General features: G+C 39.8%; 1 protein-coding gene across 1 annotated transcript in view; it reads right to left on the bottom strand.

The window, feature by feature from the left end:
- Window positions 1-26,662, bottom strand: part of GPR156 (G protein-coupled receptor 156) — a 60,587-nt gene that overhangs the window by 18,934 nt on the left and 14,991 nt on the right. Inside the window, exons 3-5 of the mRNA XM_060149327.1 lie at window positions 6,584-6,719; window positions 6,254-6,364; window positions 833-958 (exon numbers count right to left, since the gene is read on the bottom strand). Coding sequence (XP_060005310.1) covers window positions 833-958; window positions 6,254-6,364; window positions 6,584-6,719 — 373 coding nt within the window. The remainder of the gene's footprint in view (window positions 1-832; window positions 959-6,253; window positions 6,365-6,583; window positions 6,720-26,662) is intronic.

The raw sequence follows: 26,662 nt of genomic DNA, 5'->3' as shown, positions 1-26,662 counted from the left end.
AGTAACCATGAGTTGGAGGAAAAGACGACAAAGTTGGGCTGACATGTGGATTCTTGGTGCCAGCAGGGCTTACCCCTGTTATGTGCTTTGCTACCACAGTGATTCAGATTAGTGCATCAGCAAAATTACAAATTATTTCACATCCTCTTTCTGCTATTTGTTAACAGCTGAAACCTTCAATATTGACTCTGCACTGTCAAGATTCCCCTGTATTCCTCAGCTCCTTTGTTAGGCTGGAGATATAATGCTTCCTATTAACTGAACACTATATACTGGGCACAGTTGAGTCCTTTACCTGCATTGTTTCCCTTAATCTTCACCACAGCCCTATGAAATAGGTAGTATTATTATCTCCATTTTACCTATGAGGAAATAGAGACTTAGACAGGTTAAAAAACTTTCCCAAGGCTGGTAAGTGGTAGAGCTGGGATTTGAATTGGGGTTGACTGGCTCCAAAGAACACCTCAAAATACTACCTTTACCTTTCAACAGTTAGGGTAAAGAAGCTCTCTGTAGCTGAAAACTCTCATTACTGATAAGGTGGAAGCAGAGACAACTGCCAGGCAGATCTCTGTTTGCTGCCATCTCAGCGGTTGCTGCTGGAAAACACTTGGGGCGGGAGGAGCAGTGGGAGCGGAGCAGACCCTGCAGACAAGGGGCAGGTGTTCATGGTGGCCACAGCTCCTGACTCGCCAGCCTCTTTGGGTCATTTATCTTCTCGTTGGGAGGATGTCCACACAGTGAATGCTACTGGGAGAATGACCCCCGTGTACCCACAGAAGCCAGTCCCTCCAGTTCAGGAACTAGATTCTCCAGGGATTGGGCCCCTCACCGTCATACTGACACTGAGAATCTGGAGGCACTGGATGGGATCAGTCAGCACCCACGTCATGAGCAGGATCACATCTGCTACCACCAGGGCTGCCACCAACCCCAGGAGCTGCAGGTCTTTGATTATCTGCAAAAGAGTCAAGGTCATAACTTTCCTTTGCTCACTGGCTATACAACACAGGGGCTAGAGTGTCCTATGTGCTCTGAGATAAAGGCTCCAGGGTTAACCTTCCAAAGGGGCTTCAAATCCAGCCATCAAAGATGAAACAGACACTAAACCCATGCAGTGATTTCTATGTGCATATCATCATTAGCACCATTACACATTTTCATTTGTTTGTCCCTTCCATATCCTGCCTTTTCCCACAAAGGATTCAAGGGATATTATAAAATAAATACACTATTATTTCTATATGTTTATATAGCACATAGATAGATGTGGAAAATTTTACATAAAACTATTAACAACCATTAACCTGGAGGGTCAGACTGAGAGATGATGGTGGTGGAGGAGAGATTACTAGCATTTTCTTTAAACATATGTGAAGCATTTGACTTAATACAAAAAGAATGTGTTATTTTTGTGGTTACAAAAATAAGATTTAAAAAAATGTATGCAGCAACAGGATGAAAAATATTAAGGAAAGAGACAATAAGGAGAATTATGATGAATGCTCAGGTGAGGAGAGCACATACCATTCAAGAACTGGGGCAGAAACATGGGTCTGCATTTTTGACAACCAATGAAAAGAAGGAAGCACAACTAATTACATGATTCATGGTGTTTGTAAGATAAAAACAACTCAGTTGCTGAACCAAAATGCTCCAAACCAGTGATAAGGAGAAAATCTTCAAATCAACTAGCAAAAAATGACACAGTATGTATAGCGGAACGAAGATAAGGAAGACATCAGATTTCTCATGAGATACAAGGACAAGTGAGAAAACAGTAGAGGGAAATCTTCAACTAAAGAAAATAAAATATCAACCTAGAATCTTACATCCAGAAAAAATATCTTTCAAAAATAAAAGTGAAATAAGGACTTTTTCAGATAAACAAAAGCCAAAAGAATTCAGCATTAGCACACTTGCATGAGAATGTTAGATATCCTTGAAGTAAAAGGAAAATAATACCAGATGAATATAGGGATCTATAGGAGGAAATTAAGAGCTCTGGAAATGTTAACTTCATAGAAAAATATATGATTGATATTTACTATTTAAATATCTTTAAAACATAACTGATTGTTTAAACAAAAATTAGTAACAATTGTGTGGGGCTTGTAACATATGTAAAAGTAAAAACAACACAAAGATTGGAGAGTGGGGAACTGGAAGCACACTATTGTAAATGAAATACTTATGCCATAAGTAAATGCCAATTATATAATTATACACAAACTCTTCCAGAAATTGAATTGGAGGGAATACTTCCCAATTCATTCTACAAGGCTGTCATTACCCTGTTAGAAAACCAGAAAAAGATTTTATAAGAAAAGAAAGCTGCAGAGCAACATACCTTAAGAACATGAACACAAACATTATAAACAAAATTTTATGAAAATGAATCCAACAATATAAGAGGGTAATACATAATGACCAAGTGGAGTTTGTTTCAGGAATGCAAGGTTGGTTTGAGATCCTAAAATCATTTAATGTAATTCACCATATGAGCAAGCTAAAAATGAAAAATCATACGATTAACAGATACAGAAAATACATTTGACAAAACCCAACATTAATTCTTTATAGACTCTCAGTAAAATAGGAATAGAAGGGAACTTCAACAGTTAGATAAAGGGCATCTATGATAAAACTACAGCTAACATCATTCTTAGTTTTGACTAAGATAGGATGTTTTCCCCACATGATCAAGAACAACTCAAGGATGTCTGCTCTCAGCACTTCTATTGAACACTGTACTGGTGTTTCTAGCCAGTGACATCATACAAGATTGAAAAGAAAATTTCTTTTACAGAAGATATGAATCTATATAGAAAATCTGATGGAATCTGCACAAAAGCTACTAGAACTAATAAGTAGTTTTGCAAGATTGCAGCATGTAAGATCAGCTTACAAAAATCAATTGTATTTCTATATATTAGCAACAAAAAATTGGAAAGTGAAATAAAAAAACAGTAACATGTATAATAGCATAAAAAATAAAATACTTAGGAATAAATTTGATAAAAGATATGAAAGACCTCCACTGAAAACTACAAAAAAATTGCTGAGAGAAATTAGAAAAGACCTAAATATATGAAGAATTATACTGTGTTCATGGGTTAAAAGACACAACATTGGGGCTTCCCTGGTGGCACAGTGGTTGAGAGTCCGCCTGCCGATGCAGGGGACATGGGTTCGTGCCCCGGTCCGGGAAGATCCCACATGCCGCGGAACGGCTGGGCCCGTGAGCCATGGCCGCTGAGCCTGCGCGTCCGGAGCCTGTGCTCCACGACGGGAGAGGCCACAACAGTAAGAGGCCCGCGTAATACAAAAAAAAAAAAAAAAAGACACAACATTGTTAAGAAATCAGGTATCCACAATTTGATCTACAGATTCAACACAACCTCAATCAAAATCTCAGCAAAAAATTCGCAGAAATTGGCAAACTGATTAAAAAATTCATATGGAAATTCAAAGGACCTAGATTAGCCAAAACAACACTGAAAGAGAAGAACTAATACTCCTTGACTCAAGATTTAACATAGGACTTCCCTGGTGGCACAGTGGTCAAGAATCCGCCTGCCAATGCAGGGGACACAGGTTTGAGCCCTGGTCTAGGAAGATCCCACATGCCACAGAGCAACTAAGCCCATGCGCCACAACTACAGAGCCCGCGTGCCACAACTACTGAAGCCCATGCACCTAGAGCCTGTGCTCCGCAACAAGAGAAGCCACCGCAATGAGAAGCCTATGCACCACAATGAAGAGTAGCCCCCGCTTGCCACAACTACAGAAAGCCCGTGCGCAGCAATGAAGACCCAACACAGCCAAAAATAAATTAAAAAAAAAAAAGAAAGATTTAACATAAAGCTACAGTAATATGGTATTGGTGTCAAAATAAACAATGACATCAATGAAACAGATTCAACAAAGGTGCAAAGGTAATTCAGTGAAGAAGCGACACTCTTTTCAACAAATGGTGTCAGAACCATTGGATATCCATATATAAAAAATGAACTTCAATCCACAGATCACATCATATTTCAAAATTAACTCAAAATAAATCATAGACCTAAATGTAAAAACAAAAACTCTTAAAACGTCTAGAAGTAAACATAGAAAAAAAACTTTTGGGGCCTCGGGTTAGGCAAAAGTTTCTTAGATCTGATACCAAAAACATGATCCATTAAAGAACAAAGTAGTAAACTGGACTTCATCAGAATTAGAAACATCTTCTTTGTGAAAGACATTCTTAAGTGAATGAAAAGTCACAAACTGGAAGAAAATCTTTATTTGATAAAGGACTGTATCTGGAATATAAAAAGAACCCTCAAAACGCAATAATAAGAAAACAAACAATTAAATTAAAAAATAGGTGAGAGATTTGAGCAGATACTTCACCAAAGAAGGTATATGGATGGCAAATAAGCATATAAAAAGATGCTCAATACTGAATCAGGGAAATGCAAATTAAAACACAATGAGAATCTACCACACATACCTATTAGAATGATCAACGTGAAAATGACCAACCAAGTCTAATGTTGGGAAGGATGTGGAGGAAAGGGACTCATACACTTTCGGTGGGAATGTAAAATGGTACAACCACTTTGGAAAACAGTCATGCAATTTCTTTAAAAGGTAAACATATACCACCATATGATCCAATCATTCTACGCTTAGGTTTTTTTTTTTTTTTTTTTTTTTTTTGCGGTACGCAGGCCTCTTACTGCTGGGCCTCTCGCGTTGTGGAGCACAGGCTCCGGACGCGCAGGCTCAGCGGCCACGGCTCACGGGCCCAGCCGCTCCGCGGCATGTGGGATCTTCCCGGACCGGGGCACGGACCCGTGTCCCATGCATCGGCAGGCGGACTCTCAACCACTGTGCCACCAGGGAAGCCCCTAGGCTTAGGTTTTTAACCAAGAGAAATGAAAGCATATGTCTACACAAAGACTTGTACACAAACATTCATAGCAGTTTTATTTTTAATAGCCCCAAACTAGAAACAAACCCAAACATCCATCAATAGGTGAATGTATAAACCAACTGTAGTTACATCTACACATTGGAAAATTACTTAGCAATAAAAAGAAAAGAACCACTGATGCAAGTAACAACATAGATGAATCTCAAAATAATTATGCCAAGTAAAAGAAAGATAAAAAAATACATACTATATAATTCCATTTATATAAAATTTTGGAAAATGCAAACTAATCTATAGTAACAGAAAGCAGGTCAATGGTTGCCTGGGGACAGGGACAGGGGATGTAAGAATTGGACAGGAGAGGGAGACGACAAGGGTGCATGAGGAAACTTGTAGATAATATCCCACATTTCACAATGTATACATATGTCAAAACATATCAAACAGTAAATATGTGCAGTTCATTGGATGTCAATTATACCTCAATAAAGCTGTTTTTAAAAAAAGGAATTAGTGTTCTAGAGGGATGAATGAACTTACTGTCCTTTAGGCAAACTTTTTCATATGTATGGTTACTCACAGTGGGGATTTTGATAAATATTCACCACAATTTAATAATGTTTGCTAAAAAAAAAAGTCTTGTCAGTCCAGAGAAGTAAACTCCAACTGAGTAATATGTTAGGTCTGGGCAGGGCCTACATAGACAAAGGGTTTGATGATCAGGCTTTGAGGTGTGGGCAGCTCTATCAGGAAACCTGATAAAATGGGGGAATGTGGTTAGGATGACACCTGATGTCAGGCACATGTAGGTGGTCTGGCTGCCACATAGCTTCTAGGGTTGATTCTGTCTGCTGAAATGGGTATGCTCTTTCTTGCTCACTGCTCCAGGCTCATCCTTCTTAGTGCAGAGAATGGCCTTCTTAAATGGAAAAGAATCAGGCTCCAGAGAAGGAAATAACTGCTTATCTGCTATAGCTTCTCTGTAATCACTCTCCCTCTGTCCACTTTCAGCTCACACCTGTGCCAAGCAACAGCCTCTCTGGGCATCTTGCTCTCCCTCAAACTGGTGCCAGATATGGGCCAGCTCACACATCCCCCAGAGCAGTACCAGGGCCTGGGGTGCATATGAAGCAGAACCTTTGTTTAAAGACCTATATCCCAATAGCACTGACACCAGCCATGTGACTCCAAGGTTTGAAGTAAGGAGCAGGAACTTCAGGTCATCATAAAAGGGCCAGACCCAGTAATCTGGCACAAGTTTCTCTAGCTTTTAACCAGTAGTAGAGCTGCTGTCTGTGATCAAGCACTGTGTACTTGTTGCCTACTCACCACTCTCTTGTCTGGAACCCTCTGGGTAAACACCTTGTAGAGTCGCCAGCTCTTTCCCAGAATGGGGCCAAACACAAGGGAGGTCCCAATGCACAACATGGACAGTCTTACCTATAGGCGGAAAGGGACAGAAGCAAGAGGCAGGGGAGAATCCTTTGTGGTTCTCCATACATTCTGATCTGTAAAGCCTCAGTCCACAGAGGACCTGGGGCAGAAAGTGGACCTCACTGACTCAGCGTTCCAGGGATTGCCTCTGAAAGTGCCCATAGCAAGGATAAATGTAACCACCACCCGCATCATATTCAAAACAAAATTGAAGACTTCACCTACCTGAATGAGAGTTTCCATTGACCTTCCTGCTAAAGCACCTTGATGGTGAATCCCAAAGAGGTAAGCGCTACTGTAAGTCAGACAACTGCCCAATAAGGTCACAATGTTCAGATTGGGACTGGACATCTTCACAATCCTATAGGAAACCAGGAAGAAAGATACCTACAGTCATGTCATTTGCCCTGGGAGTGGGCCAGAATAATCTCCAATGCAGCCTCAGAGTAAAAGGCCATAGGGAAGAAACCACTTTACAAATCTGTGAAAAATTTAAATAAATTTTTTTAAAAATTAAATAAATATGACTTATTTAAATTTATTTTCAAATAGAACTAAATTCTGGTATTTCTTGCTTGTATAAACTCCAAGTCTTTTAAAAGAAGGTCACTTCCTTTTTAGGTGGTATCAGAGAAGAGTTAGCATTTTTCCATGAAGTTTATGGTTGCTAAGAGACTGCTCTATGCAGCCTAGTGAATAAATAACTAGCAGGTAGATACCTAAAGAGATACAGTTTGGAGCCTTTAAAAATGCGCTGTAAGGTAAACTACTATTTGAAAAAAACAGACAAAGATACCACAAAAAAAGAAAATTACAGGCCAATATCACTAATAAACATAGACGCAAAAATCCTCAACAAAACATTAGCAAATCGAATCCATCAATACTTTAAAAGGATCATACACCATGATCAAGGGGGATTTATCCCAGGGATTTTTCAATATCCGCAAATCCATCAGTGTGATACACCACACCAACAAACTGAAGAATAAAAACCATACGATCATCTTAACAGATGAAGAAAAGCTTTTGATAAAATTCAACAGCCATTTATGATAAAAACTCTCCAGAAAGTGGGTATAAAGGGAACCTACCTCAACATAATAAAGGCCATATGTGACAAACCCACAGCTAACATCATACTCAAGGGTGAAAAGCTGAAAGCATTTCCTCTAAGATCAGACAAGGATGGCCACTCTCACCACTTTTATTCAACATACTTTTGGAAGTCCTAGCCACAGCAATCAGAGAGGAAAAACAAATAAAAGGAATCCAAATTGGAAAAGAAGAAATAAAACTGTCACTGTTTGCAGATGACATGTTACTCTACATAGAAAATCCTAAAGATACTACCAGAAAACTACTAGAGCTCATCAATGATTTTGGTAAAGTTGCAGGATACAGAATTAATACACAGAAATCTATTACATTTCTATACACTAACAATGAAAGATAAGAAAGAAAAATTAAGGAAACAATGCCATTTACCATTGCATCAAAAAGAATAAAATATCTAGGAATAAGCCTACCTAAGGAGGCAAAAGACATGTACTCCAAAAACTATAAGACACTGATGAAAGAAATCAAAGATGACACAAACAGATAGAAAGATGTACTGTGTTCTTGGACTGGCAGATCAATATTGTCAAAATGACTATACTACCCAAGGCAATCTACAGATTTAATGCAATCCCTATCAAATCACCAATGGCATTTTTCACAGAACTAGAAATTTTTTTTTAAATTTGTATGGAAACACGAAAGACCCTGAATAGCCAAAGCAATCTCGAGAAAGAAAAATGGAGCTGCAGGAATCAGGATCCCTGACTTTAGACCATACTACAAAGCTATGGTCCTCAAAACAGTATGATACTGGCACAAAAACAGAAATATAGATCAATGGGACAGGATAGAAAGCTCAGAAATAAACCCACACACATATGGTCAATTAATGACATGACAGAGGAGGCAAGAATATACAATGGATATACACCCTCTTCAATGGGTGATGCTAGGAAAACTGTACAGCTACATGTAAAAGAATGAAATTAGAACATTCTCTAACACCATACACAAAAATAAACTCAAAATGGATTAAAGACCTAAATGTAAAACCAAATATCATAAAACTCGTCAAGGAAAACATAGAACACTCTTTGACTTAAATCACAGCAATATCTTTTTCCGTCCGTCTCCTAGAGTAATGGAAATAAAAAGAAAAAGAAACAAATGGGATCAAATTAAACTTAAATGGTTTTTCACAACAAAGGAAACCATAAACAAAACAAAAAAGACAACCTACAGAATGGGAGGAAATATTTGCACATGATACGACCAACAAGGAATTAATCTCCAAACTATATAAATACCTCATACGGATCAATAACAACAACAACAACAAAAACCAAACAACATGATCAAAAAACGGGCAGAAGATCTAAATAGACATTTCTCTACAGAAGAGAAATGGCCAAAAGGCACATGAAAAGATGCTCAACATCGCTAATTATCAGAGAAATGCAAATCAAACTACAATGAGGTTATCACCTCACACCAGTCAGAACAGCTATCATCAGAAAGTCTACACATAATAAATGCTGGAGAGGGTATGGAGAAAAAGGAACCCTCCTACAGTTGTTGAGAATGTAAATTGACACAGCCACTATGGAGAACAGTATGGAGGTTCCTTAAAAAACTAAAAATAGAGCTACCATAAGATCCTACAATACCACTCCTGGGCATATACCTGGAGAAAACCATAATTTGAAAAGATACATGCACCCCAGTGCTCACTGCAGCACTATTTACAATAGCCATGACATGGAAGCAACCTAAATTTCCATTGGCAGGTGAATGGATAAAGAAGATGTGGTATGTATATATGATGGAATGTTAGTCAGCCATAAAAAAGAATGAAATAATGCCATTTGCAGCAACATGGCTGGACCTAGATTATCATACTAAGTGAAGTAAACCAGACAGAGAAAGACAAATATCATATGATATCACTTATATATGGAATCTAATTAAAATGATGCAAACGAACTTATACACAAAACAGAAATAGACCCACAGACATAGAAAACAAATTTATGGTTACCAAAAGGGAAAGGTGGGGAGGGATGAATTAGGAGTTTGGGATTAGCATATACACACTACTATATATAAAACAGATAACCAACAAGGACCTACTGTATAGCATAGAGATCTATACTCAATATTTTGTGATAACCTATAAGGGAAAAGAATCTGAAAAAGAATATATATAATACATATATTAATATATACATGTATGTATAACTGAATCACTTTGCTGTACACCTGAAACTAATACAACATTGTAAATCAACTACACTTCAATAAAAAGATAAAATTAAAAAATAAAATAAAATGAGCTGTAAGGTAAACTACTTTTTGACAAAACTTTGGGGAATTTTTCATCCACTATTTACTTTATTTGACATGTAAATTGTTTTCCTCTCTCTGTTTGACCAAGAGAGGAAGAGAAAGCAGGGATTGAAAGCAGGAAATTTGGGAAAAGTTTTTTCTTGAGTGATTTTTAAATGAGGTTATAGAGCACTTTGAAGATTATAGGGAAATGTGGACAATCACAGTCTGACACAAATCCTGGGCACCAGTAGAGGTTTGGGACAAGGCAGAAATGTGTGAATTGGTTAACCTAAGGGGAAAAGCAGGTTTACATTGGACTGTGATTGATAACAATTAAGAAATAAAAATAACTAGTAACAGTTAAGAAGTAATGTAACTGTACCTAAGAGTTTTAGTCTAAATAGTGTATTCTGCATAAATGCAATACTTATACAACTAGTCATTTGGTAATTATACCTATATGTTTATTTTTTTCTTAAACTCACCTAAATTTTCTTTAATGAATGAATGAATTAATTAATTATGGCTGCATTGGGTCTTTGTTGCTACGCGCGGGCTTTCTCTAGCTGCGGCAAGCGGGGGCTACTCTCCATTGCGGCGTGTGGGCTTCTCATCGTGGTGGCTTCTCTTGTTGCAGAGCACGGGCTCTAGGCGTGCGGGCTTCAGTAGTTGTGGCACATGAGCTCAGTAGTTGTGGCTCGCGGGCTCTAGAGCGCAGGCTCAGTAGTTGTGGCGCATGAGCTTAGTTGCTCCACGGGATCTAAGGGAAGATGTGGGATCTTCCTGGACCAGGGCTCGAACCTGTGTCCCCTGCACTGGCAGGCGGATTCTTAACCACTGCGTCACCAGGGAAGTTCCCTATATGTTTATTTTTAAATAGTAACAAAGGGGGAAAGCATTCTTATCTATGTACCTGGATTACCTGGCTGACCACCTTAAAGGCCAGAGCGAAGGAAAAACCAGCTACTTAGTACAGCCTACTTTAAAGACAGGCAACGTACCTAGGAGGCATTAAACAAACAGTTTGGCAATGCTGTACTTAGAACCATCACAACCACCATCGGCCCAGCTTGATTACTTCATAGCCGGCAACATAATTACGTCCACACATACAAGAACACCAAACCTCTGCCTGCGACTCAGGCCCCAAGTACAGTCACCGTAAGCCAATGAGTCCAGCTGAGCTTTACCTAGTCTTGGAGCAAAAATCTTGATTTTTTTCTCTTCCTCTAAAAGTGAGAACAACTGCCTTGTAAAATGGGGATAATAATAATACACGCTCCCCTCCTGCCCAAACCAAAGAGTTGTGAGGATTCAAAGGGGCAATGTAGCCAAGTGTGTGGCACAGGGCCCAGCATGTAGCAAGCATGTTGCAAGCATGTTGCCAACACAGCTGATGATACTGTTAACCTCATCATCTTCCAGGCTTTAGAAACCTGGTAATCACCTTTTCCCTCTTCCTTTTCCTTCTCCACCTCTACCCAATCAATCGCCAATTTCTTTCACTTGTTATTTCAAAATCTCTCCGAGCTATCCCTCACTCTCCATTCCTGCTACCACATTTATCCAGGATACAGTCGTGTTAGGAGAAATGCAACTGGAGTCGGTATGAGATGGGAATCCTGGCTCAGCCAGTCACAGCTGTGTGACTTTCATCGCCTCATTTAACTAGTCTATGTTCCTGCTTCCTCATTTGTGAAATGAAGATAATATCTTCTTTTGTATCCACCCACAGGGTACTGTGAGGATCGAATGAGGTGTGTGCTAAAACTCTTTGAATACTCTAAGGCGATGCAAAAATGTTAATCTTTAGATTTTTTGGTGTAAGCTTCAGGTCTCTGTAACACCAGTTTTTCCCTGTCCTAATACATCTTGCGTATTACTTTCACACTTATTTTCTTAAAATACCACCTTCATCACTTACCAAGAGAGCTACATGTATAAAGAACAATTTTCTATTGTTTACCTTAAGTCTCCTGTATCCCCATTTAAGATTTAGCCCTATCCTACCTATCCACTTCTTCCTTCAGGATTGCTTCCTCAGTCATCATGTCTTCAAACTGTGGGCTTAGCGTAATCTTCCCTAGTTTCTTTGTCTCTTCCCATAAGAAGGGGGAATATGTGCTGAATATTGACTACCAAAATAACAATGATTATCAGCAGCTTCGCAAAGCATTTGTTAAGAAAAGTATACATTAGAGAGACCAGTGCTGACACTGATTTAGAAAAGAGGGCACCGCTGACCGGGACTGGCCACTCAGTGCAGCCAGAAGCTTGGGCGGTGGTAAAACCACTGGGTGGGATCCTGCAGGACCAAGAACTGAGGCTTTTCTTCCCCGTGGCCTCTCACAAGCTCCTAGGCATCAGCTATGAATATCTGATGATGAGGTTCTCACCAAGCAAATGCCCAGTTTCACAGCCACACGTCTGTGTTGTCTAGATCACTGATGGGTAGGTTGCTTTCTTAACTCCTCTCTGGACCATTTTATTTGAACACCACTGTACAATCAGGTCTCCTCTGTGTAATTCAGTACTGCATGAATCCTGATTTAGAATTCCTCCCCCTCCTGATTTAGTTAGGAGGAACTCAATTTAGTTTTTTTAAAAAACAAAATATACATTACATAGTCTTCACATCTCAGAAGTTGATGCAAATTAATTTTCAAATGGACATGTGATGGACTTATATATGTTCTGATATTTTTCCTAAACAATGATACTGAAAACTTGCCTCAGAAAAAAAAATGAATAGAAGATGATTTACCTATTGTGTTTGGCCAAGTTAACACCTGGGAAGTCACTGAAAGGTGAATCATCTCCAATTCAGCAGGTGAATTATGTAAGTCTGGAGAATGTCTTTGCTACTTTGATAGGAATTCAACCACCTATATCATTTATATTTTTCTATTGAACCAAAAGATGAAGACTGCATATGCTGAATATTTTAATAAACACAAACATAATTTCTACAAGGGAAGAAGATTTAAATATTATCTACTTATAAATAGCCAGGCCCATCTAGATTACTTGTGTTTCATTTATGAAGAGACAAAAAGCCCAAACTGGGTTACTGACAGTCAGAAACAAGGTGGCATTTTTTTTAAAAAAGGATTTTATAGCTACCTCGTTATCTTTTTTACTTCATTTACTGATTGGCAATATAAGGCAAGAGTTTTCTTGATTTCTCTCTTCTCAAGTAAGGTTTCAGTACATAGAGATAAATATATATCCATCTATATCTGCAGAACCTACATAAACCTGTATTATCATTTCGAAGTCTTTAATGAATTCAGATGCATAAATGACATCTAACAGTATGATGTTTTAAAAATCTTTATCAAATATCAGTTTCTGAACTTGGTCTTTCATTATACTTGGAGTTATAGAGGCACTGGTATCCTGTTGTTTCTTCTTAATGATGTTAAGGACAGAGTTTGGAAACATAGCCTGTGAATGGGGCTGAGGGTACTTCTTGGCTTGCTGTTACTATTAGAAAACTTTCCTAAAATGTCACAGGGCCATGCTTTCTAAAATGCTACATGAGTCGATATAAATAGTATCATTGAGCTTTAAACATATCTAAAAACATACCCAAAAAGCTTTTTAATAAAACAATTAAGATTAAATTGTGAAATTTATTGAATTTCTTTTTCAGTCTACTGTTTTTGATCCACGCTACAATGGGATTATAAATCTAACTCATCTGGATATGTTCCAAACAGTCTTATCATAATTTTGTCTGGTGTGTTTCAGCAAATGTGATCATTTATCATTTTGCTTATTTCTAATATATTAAGTTCAATTCAAATTCTGAACACCTCAAACTAATATTTGTGTGACCTGTAGCTATTTATATTCAAACTCTGTATTTTAAGGGTGAGAGCAGCCTGGCGCTGCTTCTTCCTCTCCTGCCTGGGCCACCATCCTAGGAGACTGTCCTAGGAGATTTCATTAACCTTTCAACTTCCAGAGTTTAAATTCTTTAATCATAACAACTTCACTTTATTCCCCTTTCAGACACCCTGGGTCACACCCTGGGTCTTATGATCATTCAGAATGGTTCCACTTCAGAAAATTTAAACGCCAATATCTCTGATTTCAATGCATCCAAAATGTAACTCCTGGTCTCCCCCCTCAACCTGTTCTTACATCCTTCCTCAGTTCAGATAATGGCAACTTCATCTTTATATTTGCTTGGACCAAAAATCGTGGAGTCATACTTGACTCTAGCTCACCTCCCACATCCAATCTGTCATGAAATCCTATTGGCTCTATCCTTAAAACACATCCAGAATCCAACTACTTCTCACCACCTCTGCTGCCATCACCCTGATCAAAGTCTGACTTTGCATTTCTCATTTGGATTATTACACTAGCCTCCTAACTGGTCTCCCTGCTTCTACTCTGGACCCTCCCGACCTCTATTTTCAACATAGCAGCCACAGTGATCATGTCACTTCTCTGCTCAGAACCCTGCAATGGCTTTCTGTCTCACTCGAAAAAAGCCAAAGTCTTTACCAGGGTCTACAGTGCTTACACATTTGGGTCCCCGTTATCTCTCTACCTCATTTCCTACTTCTTCCCCTCGCCCACTCCACTCCACACACCTCCTTGCTATTTCATGAAAACACCAGGTGCTCTCACACTTCAAGGCTTTAAAGTGGCTGTGCTCCCTGCCTGGAATATTTTAATTCACATATGTGCATGGTTCATTCCCTCTCTCCCTTCATATCTTTATTCAAATGTTACCCTCTCAACCAGGGCTATGATGACAATCCCACTTAAAATCACACTCTTCCACTAGATACTAAATCCTTATTACCCCACACTATTCTCTCCATCCCCATCCCACCATAGTACTTATTACCTCTAACATGTTACATAATTTACATATTTATTATTCTTGTTGTTTATTGTCTTCTCCTCCCAATTAGAATTGTTCATGATGTACTCCCAGCACTATAACACTACCTCACATATTAAAATCACTCAATAAATTTTGCTGTACAGCAGAAACTAACACAACATTGTAAAGCAACTATACTCCAATAAAAATTAATTGAAAAAATCACCCAATAAATACTTGATGAATGAATGAATGAGTCTCCTATCCTCAGCCCTCTACTCTCATAGGCTTACATCTAATACACTTGCCCACTGACAACATCCAGACCTTCAGTTCCTTGGTTCTTTAGCTTTCTCACAGTCTCTCTTCCTTCCTCTACTCAATTTCAAACCTCTGGTTGGTTATTGGGACTGTTCTCTCAACAACACCCAATTCCCTTTCCAAACAGGCCCTTTTGTTGCACCTGCTCGACAAAATTCGCATCAAAAGTTCAATCCATTGATGTTACTCAGCCATAAAAAGAATGAAATATTGCCATTTGCAGCAACGTGGGTGGACCTAGAGATTATCATACTAAGTGAAGTAAGTCAGACAGAGAAAGACAAATATCATATGATAACACTTATATGTGGAATCCAAAAAAATAATACAAATCAGGGCTTCCCTGGTGGCGCAGTGGTTGAGAGTCCGCCTGCCGATGCAGGGGACACGGGTTCGTGCCCCGGTCCGGGAGGATCCCACATGCCGCAGAGCGGCTGGGCCCGTGAGCCATGGCCACTGAGCCTGTGCGTCCGGAGCCTGTGCTCCGCAACGGGAGAGGCCACAACGGTGAGAGGCCCGCGTACCGCAAAAAAAAATAATAATAATACAAATCAACATATTTACAAAACAGACTCACAGACATAGAAAACTTATGGTTACCAAAGGGGAAGCGGGGGGGGGATAAATTAGGAGTATGGGATTAACAGATACACGTCACTATATACAAAACAGATAAACAAGGATTTACTGTACAGCATAGGGAACTGTATTCAGTATCCTGTAATAACCTGTAATGCAGAAGAATCTGTACACCGGAAACTATCATAAACTGTAAATCAACTACAGTTAAATAAAAAAAAAAAATTACAGTTCACTGTCTGCTTTTACATCCAGGCTGCTGACTGCTGTGGGGGAAAATTGTAAAACCTTGTAGACCGTTGCCACCAAAATCAATCAGCCAAGCTTACTGTACTACCAGTCAATCTTTTTATTTGTTCTATGAGTTATTTCTTCATATTTCCTTTGTGAGTGACTCACTTCATTGGATTCAAAGAAATAAGAGCACGTGTCTGTCTGGATGATGCCCTCAGTCTAGGCTTGGTGCCCTCCTCCACGTCCTTATACTACCCCGGGGTATAGGTGCATCAATACCATTGTTGTGTTATATTACACGACAATTGTATTGATTTTGTTGTCCCACTAGACAATTTATACTCCTCAAAAGCCAGAATGTTTCTTATTTGTCTGTATTTCAGCCCCTAGCACAGGCTTTGGAAAATGGCAAGTGTTCCATAACCATTTGTTAGATGGATGAATGAATGAATGAATTCATTAATGGACATGGAAGGCCCATTGTTTCTTCCTTTCTTTGTTGTCTTCCCTAATCTCATTTTTCCCTGGCAACGCTCTCCTCTGTTAGGTGGAGGAAGGAGGCTCTCATCCTTCCCAAAGTGTGCCAAATGGCCATAAAGTGGCAGAGGTCCTTGGCAGTCAGAGGGAGAGTCAAGAGCCGGTTTAATGGGTGCTAAGGCAAGAGGGGCACATTCTGGGTAATGGCAGGAGCTTTAGGAGGATCCCCTTGGTCCCTCTTAGAATGGCTGGAAACTCCCTGGCATTACTGAACACAAAAGGGCCAAGATATTTTACGTGCCGTGGACTTCCACAGACACAGGGCTTTAACCACCTGGCAAATCCCCAGCCCCCAAACCCTCACTGAAAAGCCGCGTCATCTGGGTGAGCCCCTCCTCTGCTTCCTCTCTCAGCATGGTGCCAAGGGAGTCTAAAAATAAATGAGAGAAAGGATCTTAATGGGATGCTTGTGAAGCTTTTTGCTCTCCCATTCTTTGTTTCTCGGAAAGTGCAGCATCTTGGGGATGTGTATACTCACACAGGCACACATGCATATGTGTTCACTTGTCTCCAGTGAAATCAGGCCACTTGAAAGATTCCTTTCCATTGGCTGAATTCATCTTGGAGAATCCCCCCAGGAAATGCCTTTGTCGAATATGTCTCTTACATCATGTGTCGAGGGCCATGTAGGCCCAGTGACATGATTGTTGTTGAGCAATTGATGGATGAAACCTCATCCTCATGACCACATAGGCTACAGGGTCTCAGGTGACATCTGCTCAGAGGTTAACAACACGCATCCCATTCTGACTTCAGAAAATCCGCTGATCTTGATTTGCTGCTTGCAGCTAGGCTGCAACGCATGCCTTCTCTTTACATCCTTGCAGGCAGTAAACGATGTTTTGTCATGAACTAAAACACTAAGCCCTGCTTCTTGTCCTGAGTGGGCCTGGCCTCTCTAAATGTGCCTGCTTTCCTGTAGCCATTAAGCGCTTGCAGAGCCTTGTTTTACACGGAGAGACCAAGGTCCCTACCAACTATTCTGTCAATTCAGGCCTATAGCACTGAAGCTGGGGAGGAACTAGATGAATAGGGACATTCTGCCTGCAGAAGAGCCAAATGGTGAGCAGTAGTTTGACTTGATGAAATCTAGGGCCCCTTCCAGCTCTTCCCTTCTCAACTTATTCCAGAAGCAAATTTCTCTTCCCTGCTCTGGCTTATTAATAAGCCAGTCACACTTTGCATTTCTTTTTTTCAAAAGATTTGTTTTGGGGGGGTGTATGGTTGTTTTACAATGTTGTGTTAGTTTCTACTGTGCAGTGGACTTCCCTGTGCTATAGAGCAGGTTCTTATTAGTTGTCTACTTTATACATATTAGTGTATATATGTCAATTCCAGTCTCCCATTTCATCTCACCACCACCCCCCGCTTGCCCCCCTTGGACCCTTTGCATTTCTGCTTCTCTAACTTAAGCAGGAACAATAGGCTGACCTGGTTACCTGAGGTGCATTAGAATTTATGTCTCAATCAATCCATCAAAATATTTAGCTATTAAGTGCAAAAGAAAACTTGGTATACATCCTGCCCCTAAATTTCCCTTTAACGGATGATCTTCGTGTCTCCATGTTTTATTCATTATTATCTTTTTAATAAACTTTCTGCATCAGACATTAATTCAACAATTCTTAAATATCTACTTGTCAAGGTATTAAGAAGAACTGGAGACAGGAAAGCAAATGAGATCTAATTTCTGTCCTCAGCTCATTAGGATTCTACCTCTCTGGTTTCTAATGTTTTCATGGCAAAGACAATTTGCTTATTCTGTCACCTTTTAAAATAGAATAAAAATTTAATTTAATATTACCAGTTATTTTCTCAGTATACACTGAGCAATTTAACAAAATCTATGTATATGAATGTATGTTTAATATGGATATTTTTATGTGACTATGAATATAAATTTCTAGTATACAAATTTCAAAATGCACAGCTCTCATGGAATATAAAAAGGCCTAAGGATCAATTTTAAAATGCAGCCTTGCAAATATTTTTAAAGCTGAAATGTGAATATTTAGATATAAGACCCAATGCCCATTAATTACTTCATTATACCAGCTCAAGTTTAGGACAGTGGTGAAAAAGCATACTGATAGATTCAAGATAAGCTGGTGATGAGAGGGAAAAAAGAGTACCAAAGGGTACCCTTACTAGAAAGGAGCTTGTATGGTTTTAATTAGGAGTATTATGGCCACATTCCACATAGATTTTTAAAAAATTAGTTTCTATGTCTCATGCACTTGTAATATATTTTAAATGTGTTTTTAAATGCTGGTGAGGGGGAAACACTAGAAACACAAAAAGTCCTCTTCTGTCATATAACCTCAGACCCTAGAGGGTAGGCATGTGCTGTAATTTATGAAGCAGGGATTTCAACTTCCTTTCTCCCCTTAGCTGTGGGAAAGGCCTTGAGCAATTCCTAGCAGGAGACTTGTAGCACTTCCCAAAGGACAGAGCAGATGCCCTGATTTTAAGTAGAGCATAAAGCACAGCACAATTGGCCACGTGAAACACCCAATCACAGGGCGTCTGCTGTGAACCAGAATATTATCATTTACCAGGTGACATGTAAATTGATCTCTCTGAGGCACCAAAGACTGGCCTGCCATCTTGGGGAGGTTTCCTTTCCCTCTTTCCCTTCTTTCTCATCCTCAGGTTTGTGGTGTTAGAACTTTGGGCCTTAGTGAATCTGAGTGAAATCCCCAACAGCTACAACTGCTGGAATCATTCCCCACTGGGCCACAATCTGGGAATTCATGATGTTGGGACTGGGTTTTACTCAGCTTTGTCTCTATCAGCACCATCTACAGGGCCCTTAACCTGGTGGAAACCTATTAAATGTCTCTTATCCTGGATAAATCATGAGTCTTGGAAGAATACTCCAAAGAGAAAAAGAGAGACTTCTAGAAAGGCAGGACCTGCTTGCTCCCCACCACTCTGCCCCCTACAAATTGCCTAGGACAGGCTTTGAGTCTTAGGGTTCTAAGGAACATGGCTTAAACCACTGAGTGAACCTGATTCCCTTATTTTAAGATGAAGGAACCAGTATGCAGTTTTACAGCCAGATAGGGACCACGTGGGGACAGCTAATGTAGATGTCCTGACTCCTGGTTCCTTCTGGTGTTCTCTCACTTCCCTCCAGTCTACCCCAGCCACCTGGGACCTGTGTCCATCCTACTGATCAACGAACTTCTGCTAGGGCCTTCCTGACCCTGGTTTCTAACGTCCTGCACTAGCTCTGGCAGGCCCAGGGTTTTCTTTTATTTCTTTCATTTTTAAAATATTTATTTGTTTATTTATTTGGCTGCACTGGGTCTTAGTTGCGGCATGTGGGCTCTTCATTGCCACATGCAGAATCTAGTTCCCTGACCAGGGATCGAACCCAGGCCCCCTGCACTGGGAGCGCAGAGTCTTAACCACTGGACCACCAGGGAAATTCCAGGCTCAGGGTTTTCACCTCTGCCTTCTCACCTTTAGCTGGAATTTACCATCAAGAGGAGATAGAGAGGTAGTCTGAGTTCCCTGGAGTGCCTTCTGCTGGGCATTGCCTGCCTCTTCCAATTCTGATTGCCGGCCTGGACCTCAGACCTTGGCAGGGTTCCCTACGACTCCTGGCTCGACCTACTGGCTGCAACCCCAGACTGAATTCTTGCTACAGCTGGCTTTGGGCTCTTGGTTTCCATCATTGTCTAGTGTTCAAGTCTTGGCCCCAGCAATGGCCTGGAAGTATCTGCCTTAGGCTGTGACAGGAGTTGCATATTCTGTCCTGTAATCTGATGTGAAAGGAACAAGTGTTAGTCTGTGTGTATGTTTAAGCAGCTTTCATGGATTAACACTGAGGTTAATACTGAGGTTAATACTGAGGTAACATAAAGTTGTGGAAAAGGCATGGCTTTGAAATTGGACTGACTAGATTGACTAGCTGTGTGTGATCTGTCTAACCATGCCAAGGCGGTTTCTTCATCTCAGTTTATCCTCCTGAGTGCTATATGGGTTAGAGGTAATGTACCTAAAGTAAAAAGCAGATAAGAAGCCTGTGATAGAAAGTAACAACTAGTACCTTTAAGTTAAACTGTCTGTGTGTACACATACAGGGACTAAGTGCTCATTTCATGATGTTTGAAGTAGTGAAGGATCCTGAAGTGCCTCTGGACCATCAAAAATTACATTATAGTCAGAATCATACGAATACATGTTTTCTCTACTACTTAGAATATTGATAATTATACAGAATAATATTAAAAAGAGTAGGCAACATCAATTATATATTTAATATGTGCTAGGCTGTGCTCTACCTAAACTACCTAATGCAATCTTCATAGCCTTCTGAGATACACAGTATCATTATTCCTATTAAAAAATTTTTTTTTTTACTTATTTTTATTTTTTGGCTGCATCACCCGGCATGCGGGATCTTAGTTCCCCAACGAGGGATCGAACCTATGTCCTCTGCAGTGGAAGTGCAAAGTCTTAACCACTGGACCGCCAGCGAAGTCCCATTACTCCTATTTTTAAATAGAGAAGTGGGATTTAGCAAAGTTCATTAAAGTGATCAAGTCACATGCCTAATAAGTGATGGAGCTGGGATCTGAGGTGGAGTTTGATTCCAGAGCTTGAGTTCTTATGCCATTTAATCTTTCACTGGGCACACCTTTAACCTTGTTAAGGGATGTTAACTTTTTTTTTTTTTGGCCGGACCACACACGGCATGCAGAACTTCCCTGACCAGGGTTGGAACCCATGTCCCCTGCAGTGGAAGCAGAATGTCTTAACCACTGGACCACCAGGGAAGTCCAGGATGTCAACATTTCTTAACCCCTCTTTCCATTTTCCCACCTAGGCCTATTGAGGAAAGGTTTTCCTCCCACTCTCCCCATGTGGGAAACTGCTGAGGAGGAAGCTTTCACCTCCCTCTCCACCCCAGTACTCACTCTTCCCTGAGCGAGCAGGAGCCTGCAGTCACACTGGAGAGAGGTAACAGGCCTGGGCCACGTCCTACCAAACAGTCTCTAAGGCAGGAATTTCCACTCCACTTCCCTCCTTTCCCAACTCCACCGGGCAACGAACTCGTCTCCCTTCCTGGGGCCCATTTTAGAGTTGTGTCAAGCAGCGCTTTCTAATTTAGCTTTCACCAGAAATCCCTGTGCTTTCTTTTTCTCAAAAGACTTTTTCTTTTGAAATTATTTGACTCACAGGCAATTGCAAAACAGAACTGAGAGTTTCTGTGTACCCTTCCCCCAGCTTTCTCCAAAGATAACATGTTACATAACTAGAGTACATTATCAAAACCAGGAAATCAACACTGGTGCAATACTATCAACTAAACTATAGACCCTATTCGAATCTCACCAGTTTTTACATGCACTCTTTGTGTGTGTAGATCTATGAAATTTACCACATGTATAGATTAATGCATTGATAACTACCACCATAATCAGGATACGAAACTCTTCCATTATGCAAACAAAACAAAACCTCCCTCCAACTACCCGCTCCAAGTCACACCCTTCCCTCCAACCATAACCCCTGGCAACCTCTGATCTGTTCTTCATCACTATAAATTCATCTCTTGAGAATGCCATATAAATAGAATCATACAGTATGTAACCTCTTGAGACTGGCTTTCTTCCCTCGGCATAATGCCCCAGCTTGTTCCCTTTTATTGCTGGGTAGTGTTCCACTATATAGATGTACCACAGTTTGTTTATCCATTCACCTGTTGAAGGATGTTTGGATTGTTTCTAGGTTTTGATTATTACAAATAAAGCTTCTATAAACATCTGTGTACAGTTTTTTTTTTTTTTGGTGAAGATAAGTTTTGATTTCTCTAGGGTAAATACCCAGGAGTGTGATTGCTGAATTACACAGTGAGTGTATGTTTGACTTCGTACAAATCTGCCAAACTGTTTTCCAGAGTAGTGGTACCATTTTACCCACCAGCAATGTATGAGAGATCCAGTTTCTTTGTATCCTTGCTGACACTTGGTCTTGTCAGTATGTGTGCTTTTGGCTAGTGTGGCACATGTCAGCTTTTAAGAGTAGAAACCTTGGACACCTTCTGATTATCAGCGCTGTGTGTTTGTATGCACTCTGACTGGACCGAATCCTGGAGGGGAGTAGAGTGTGCTTAAGGTTCCGAATTCTTATCAAGCGTCTCCTGTATGCCAGACACTGGCAGGTGCTAGGAAATAAATAAAAATATTATATTTGAATTTGAGGACTCAATATGAGGCAGAGGAAATAGATAAGTGGACGGGTAAATATGATTATGAAACAACGTAGCAACTACCATGGGTATATGCAAAGTGCTGTGGACACTGATAAAGGAATTGTGCCTTAGAACAGCGGTTCTTAAATTTTAGAACTGGTAAGAATCACCTGAAGAGCCTGTTAAAGTACAGATCTGGTCATCATCCTCCAAAGTGTCAGATTCAGTAGGGTCTACCGTAGGGCGCCAAGAATTTGTATTTCTAACAAGTTCCCAGATGCTACTGATGCTGCTGGTCCAGGGCCCACATTTTGATGGACAAGAGTTTGTCTTAAAGGATGAATAGGAGTTTATCAGGTGAAAAATGAGAAGAGTCATGAAACAAGGAAGAGCATGAGCAAAAGCTGGGCGATGAAAGTGCATGGTATGCTCTAGGAATGGCCATTATCTTGTATGATGCAAGTACAACTTAATTTAAAGGGAATAAACAGAAATTGTAGATTAAGGCCAGACTACAAAAGATCTTAAGTGCTTACCTTAGGAGTTGGGTAGGCAATAGAAGTCTATGTTTGAAGAAAAAAATGCTGGCAAGAGGGCAAAAGCTGAACTGGAAATGGACAAGACCAGTTAGGGGGCTCCTGCAAGAATTCAGATGAAAAGTAGATCAGTACTACACTTGGGCAACAGAGGTGGATAACAGGAGAACAATTTTAGAGACATTTCAGAGATTAAATGTCTAAGACTTGGTGACTAACTGGATGTGTAGGGAGACAAGGAAATCCAGAATGAGAAATGTGGATGGTAGTGCTATTAATGGAGACAGGAAATACACAGAGGTAGAGAAAGATTAGTGGTAAGGTATGAGTCTGTTTTTTGGTCACCAAATCTGAACTGACTGAGGAACATCCATCTAACAATATCAACTATGAAGTTAGAATGTGGGATTTGAAAAAGGCAGGGCTTGGGGATATGTCACAGGAGGGATTAAGACCAGGTGATGGGTATAGTCTAAGAAGTGAATTAAGACTGGAACCGAAGATGATATCAACATGAAATGGGGAGGTGGAATACAGGAGCCAGTGAAAGCAGCTGGTAAGAAGCAAAGAGCTAAAACCAGGACAATCATGTATGGTAAAGTTAAGAGCAGAGAAGTTTTCAGAAAGGAGGAACAGAGGAGATGGTTAAGTGTTAACGTGGCTTGAGGCTAAACAGGATGGCATCTAAAAAGAGATGAGTTGATTTAACGATGTTGTCAAAGGCCATTTCACTGGAATCAGGGCATGGGTTGAAGAATGCACTGGAGATGAGGAAGTAGAGGTGGCTGAATACCACTCTTCTAAGAAGCTTGGTGGTAACAGGAAGGAGAGGGCCAGGGCAATAGCTTCAGAGAAAGGCATGACTAAGAGAAAAATTTCTTCTGGAGGCCTTCAAAAGTCTCAAGACGAATGTCAACAGTTTCCAGTGGCTAATCAATATTTATTTGTCTACCTGACTTGAAATATGCAAAACAGAGAAAACTATTTGATCAACTACTACTGATTCATTCATAGGAGGCAATTTGCATGTGGTAATCACTCTGGTATCTTTCTCAATAAATTCAGAGGCACATAATTAGTTTAGACTTATTGTCTTTTGGTCTCTGAGTACTCCCTGTGCCCCATTATTAACAGCAAAAGATCCCACTGTTATTCTAAGCTTCTTCCTTTTAATAGATTTAAATAATCCCTTTATGTGTTTTGGACTCTCTTCAAAGGTGCTTCTCAAAGTCTTTTTTCCTATTTTGTACCTAACCTGACATACTCCGTGGGCTCCCTGATCTCTTCTGGGTAGCTTTTTACAGTCTTTGAGAGATGTCTTTTTCCCTCCACAATAACCATTGTAACGATCACATTTTTAAGTGCTTGGATTTTTTTATTTTTTTTAAATTCTCAGTTACTCTTTCCCTACACTTCCAATAGAATCTCTTAAAACAGTCTCCAATCTTCTTATGACTTTCTAAGCCTATGTTTCAATTTTCTCCTAGCTAATACTCATATTTTGTCATAGTTTCCCTTTGAACACTGAATGATTGAGATAAATTTTCTGGGCTTATGGATTGAATGTGTCATGATAACTCACCTTAATTGGCTCACCCATGGTTACCTCCTAAGACCAATGCCTAGTCACAAGGCAAGAACCACAGCCAGGACATTTTTATAACTGTAGGCGGTTTGAAACCTCCTGTTATAGGAAAGTTCATTCTATCAAAAATCTCTGTTAAAAAGCTCACCTCTACCTCTTGACCTGATTAGACTTTTTACAATTCACATTTAGTTCAATACCTGGCATAATTTCTAAGTTTCTAAATCTTTAACATTTGTATATTGGTATCATCAGCTTGGTCATCTAGTCTAAAGCACTGGTTCTCAAACACTGGAATCACCTGGAAAGTTGGAAAAAACTGCTGCTATTGTCCCACTCCCAGACATTCTGATTTAACTGGTCTAGGGTGAAGCCTGGATATCAGGATTTTTAAAAGCTCCCTAGGAGATTCTAATATAAACCAAGTTTGAGATATCACTGGTTTATATTCCTAAGATAAATAATCTGATTTTTAAAATTGTGAAAGGATTTGAATAGACATTTCTCCAAAGAAGATGCACAAATGATGCATAAGTACGTGAAAAAATGCTCAACATTATTAGCCATCAGAGAAGTGCAAATCAAAACCACAAAACCACTTTATACACACTAGGATGGCTAGAATAAAGAAGACAGATAATAACAAGTGTCGGCAATTATGTGGAGGGAACTGGAACCCTCCAACATTGCTAGTGAGACTGTAAAATGCTAGAGCTACTTTGGAAAAGAGCTCAGCATTTACGTAAATACAGAGCCACCACATGACTCAGAAATTCCACTCCTAGACATACACCCAAGATAAAGGAAAACATAATGTACACACAAAAACTTATACATGAATGTTCATAGCAGCATATTATTCATAATAGACAAAAAAGGGGAAATAACCAAATATCTATCAGCTGATAATTGGATAAACAAAATGTGGAATATTCATGCAACAGAACATTACTCAGCCATAAAAAGGAATGAAGTGCTGCTTCATACTACAACATGGATGAACCTTGTAATCATTATGCTAAGATTATGCTAAGTGAAAGAAGCCAGATACAAAGGGCCACATGTTGTATGACTTTATACGTATTGTCCAGATAAGGCAAATTTACAGAGATAGAAGTTAGACTAGTAGTTGCTAGAGGCTGGGGGAGGGAAGAAATAGGGAGGGACTGCTAACAGGTACGACGTTTCTTTTCAGAGTAATGAAATTATTCTGGAATTAGATAGTGATGATACTTGTCCAATCTTCTGAATTGTACATTTTAAAAAGATGAATTTCCGGCTTCCCTGGTGGCGCAGTGGTTAAGAATCTGCCTGCCAATGCAGGGGACACGGGTTCAAGCCCTGGTCCGGGAAGATCCCACATGCCTCAGAGCAACTAAGCCCATGAGCCACAACTACTGAGCCTGCACTCTAGAGTCAGTGAGCCACAACTACTGAAGTCTGTATGCCTAGAGCCCGTGCTCCACAGCAAAAGAAGCCACCACAATGAGAAGTCCATGCACCACAACGAAGAGTAGTCCCCGCTCGCCGCAACTAGAGAAAGCCCGCAAGCAGCAACGAACACCCAATGCAGCCAAAAATTAATTAATTAATTAATTAAAAAAAGATGAATTTCATGGTGTGTGAATTATATCTCAAAAGAATAAGTATATTCTTATTGTTATCTTATGTGTCTGAGGAATTCTTACCCATGGAGATTTGAGAAAGACTCTCCTTGCCAATAACATTTCTATTTTACTACTGTTTGCTGTATATCTCACACAAAACTAGGCCACCTCCTTCCCTTTCTGGTAAGAATCTAAAGCCCAGGGTAAGGTATCACAATGTGCCAGAAGGAAACATCTGGCTTTCGTCACCTTTACTAAAGAAGGATATGAGGAAAATAAATAAATTCTGGAGAAGAAAAGCTGAGTGGCAGGGTCTCTAAAGAATGAGGACAGACCACTCTGCAGCCTGGAAAGGGAGAAGACCAATGGGGATGTCATAGAAACCTATTAAATCACAAAGAGATCTTGTGTATACTACAAGGAAATCCTGGAATACTTGAAAGAGATGATACCATTTAAAGGTT

The sequence above is a fragment of the Lagenorhynchus albirostris genome, chromosome 5, assembly GCF_949774975.1.
Source record: "Lagenorhynchus albirostris chromosome 5, mLagAlb1.1, whole genome shotgun sequence".
Taxonomy (NCBI): domain Eukaryota; kingdom Metazoa; phylum Chordata; class Mammalia; order Artiodactyla; family Delphinidae; genus Lagenorhynchus; species Lagenorhynchus albirostris.
Note: the sequence above shows the minus strand (reverse complement) of the source record. Positions and strands in the feature narration are given on the sequence as shown.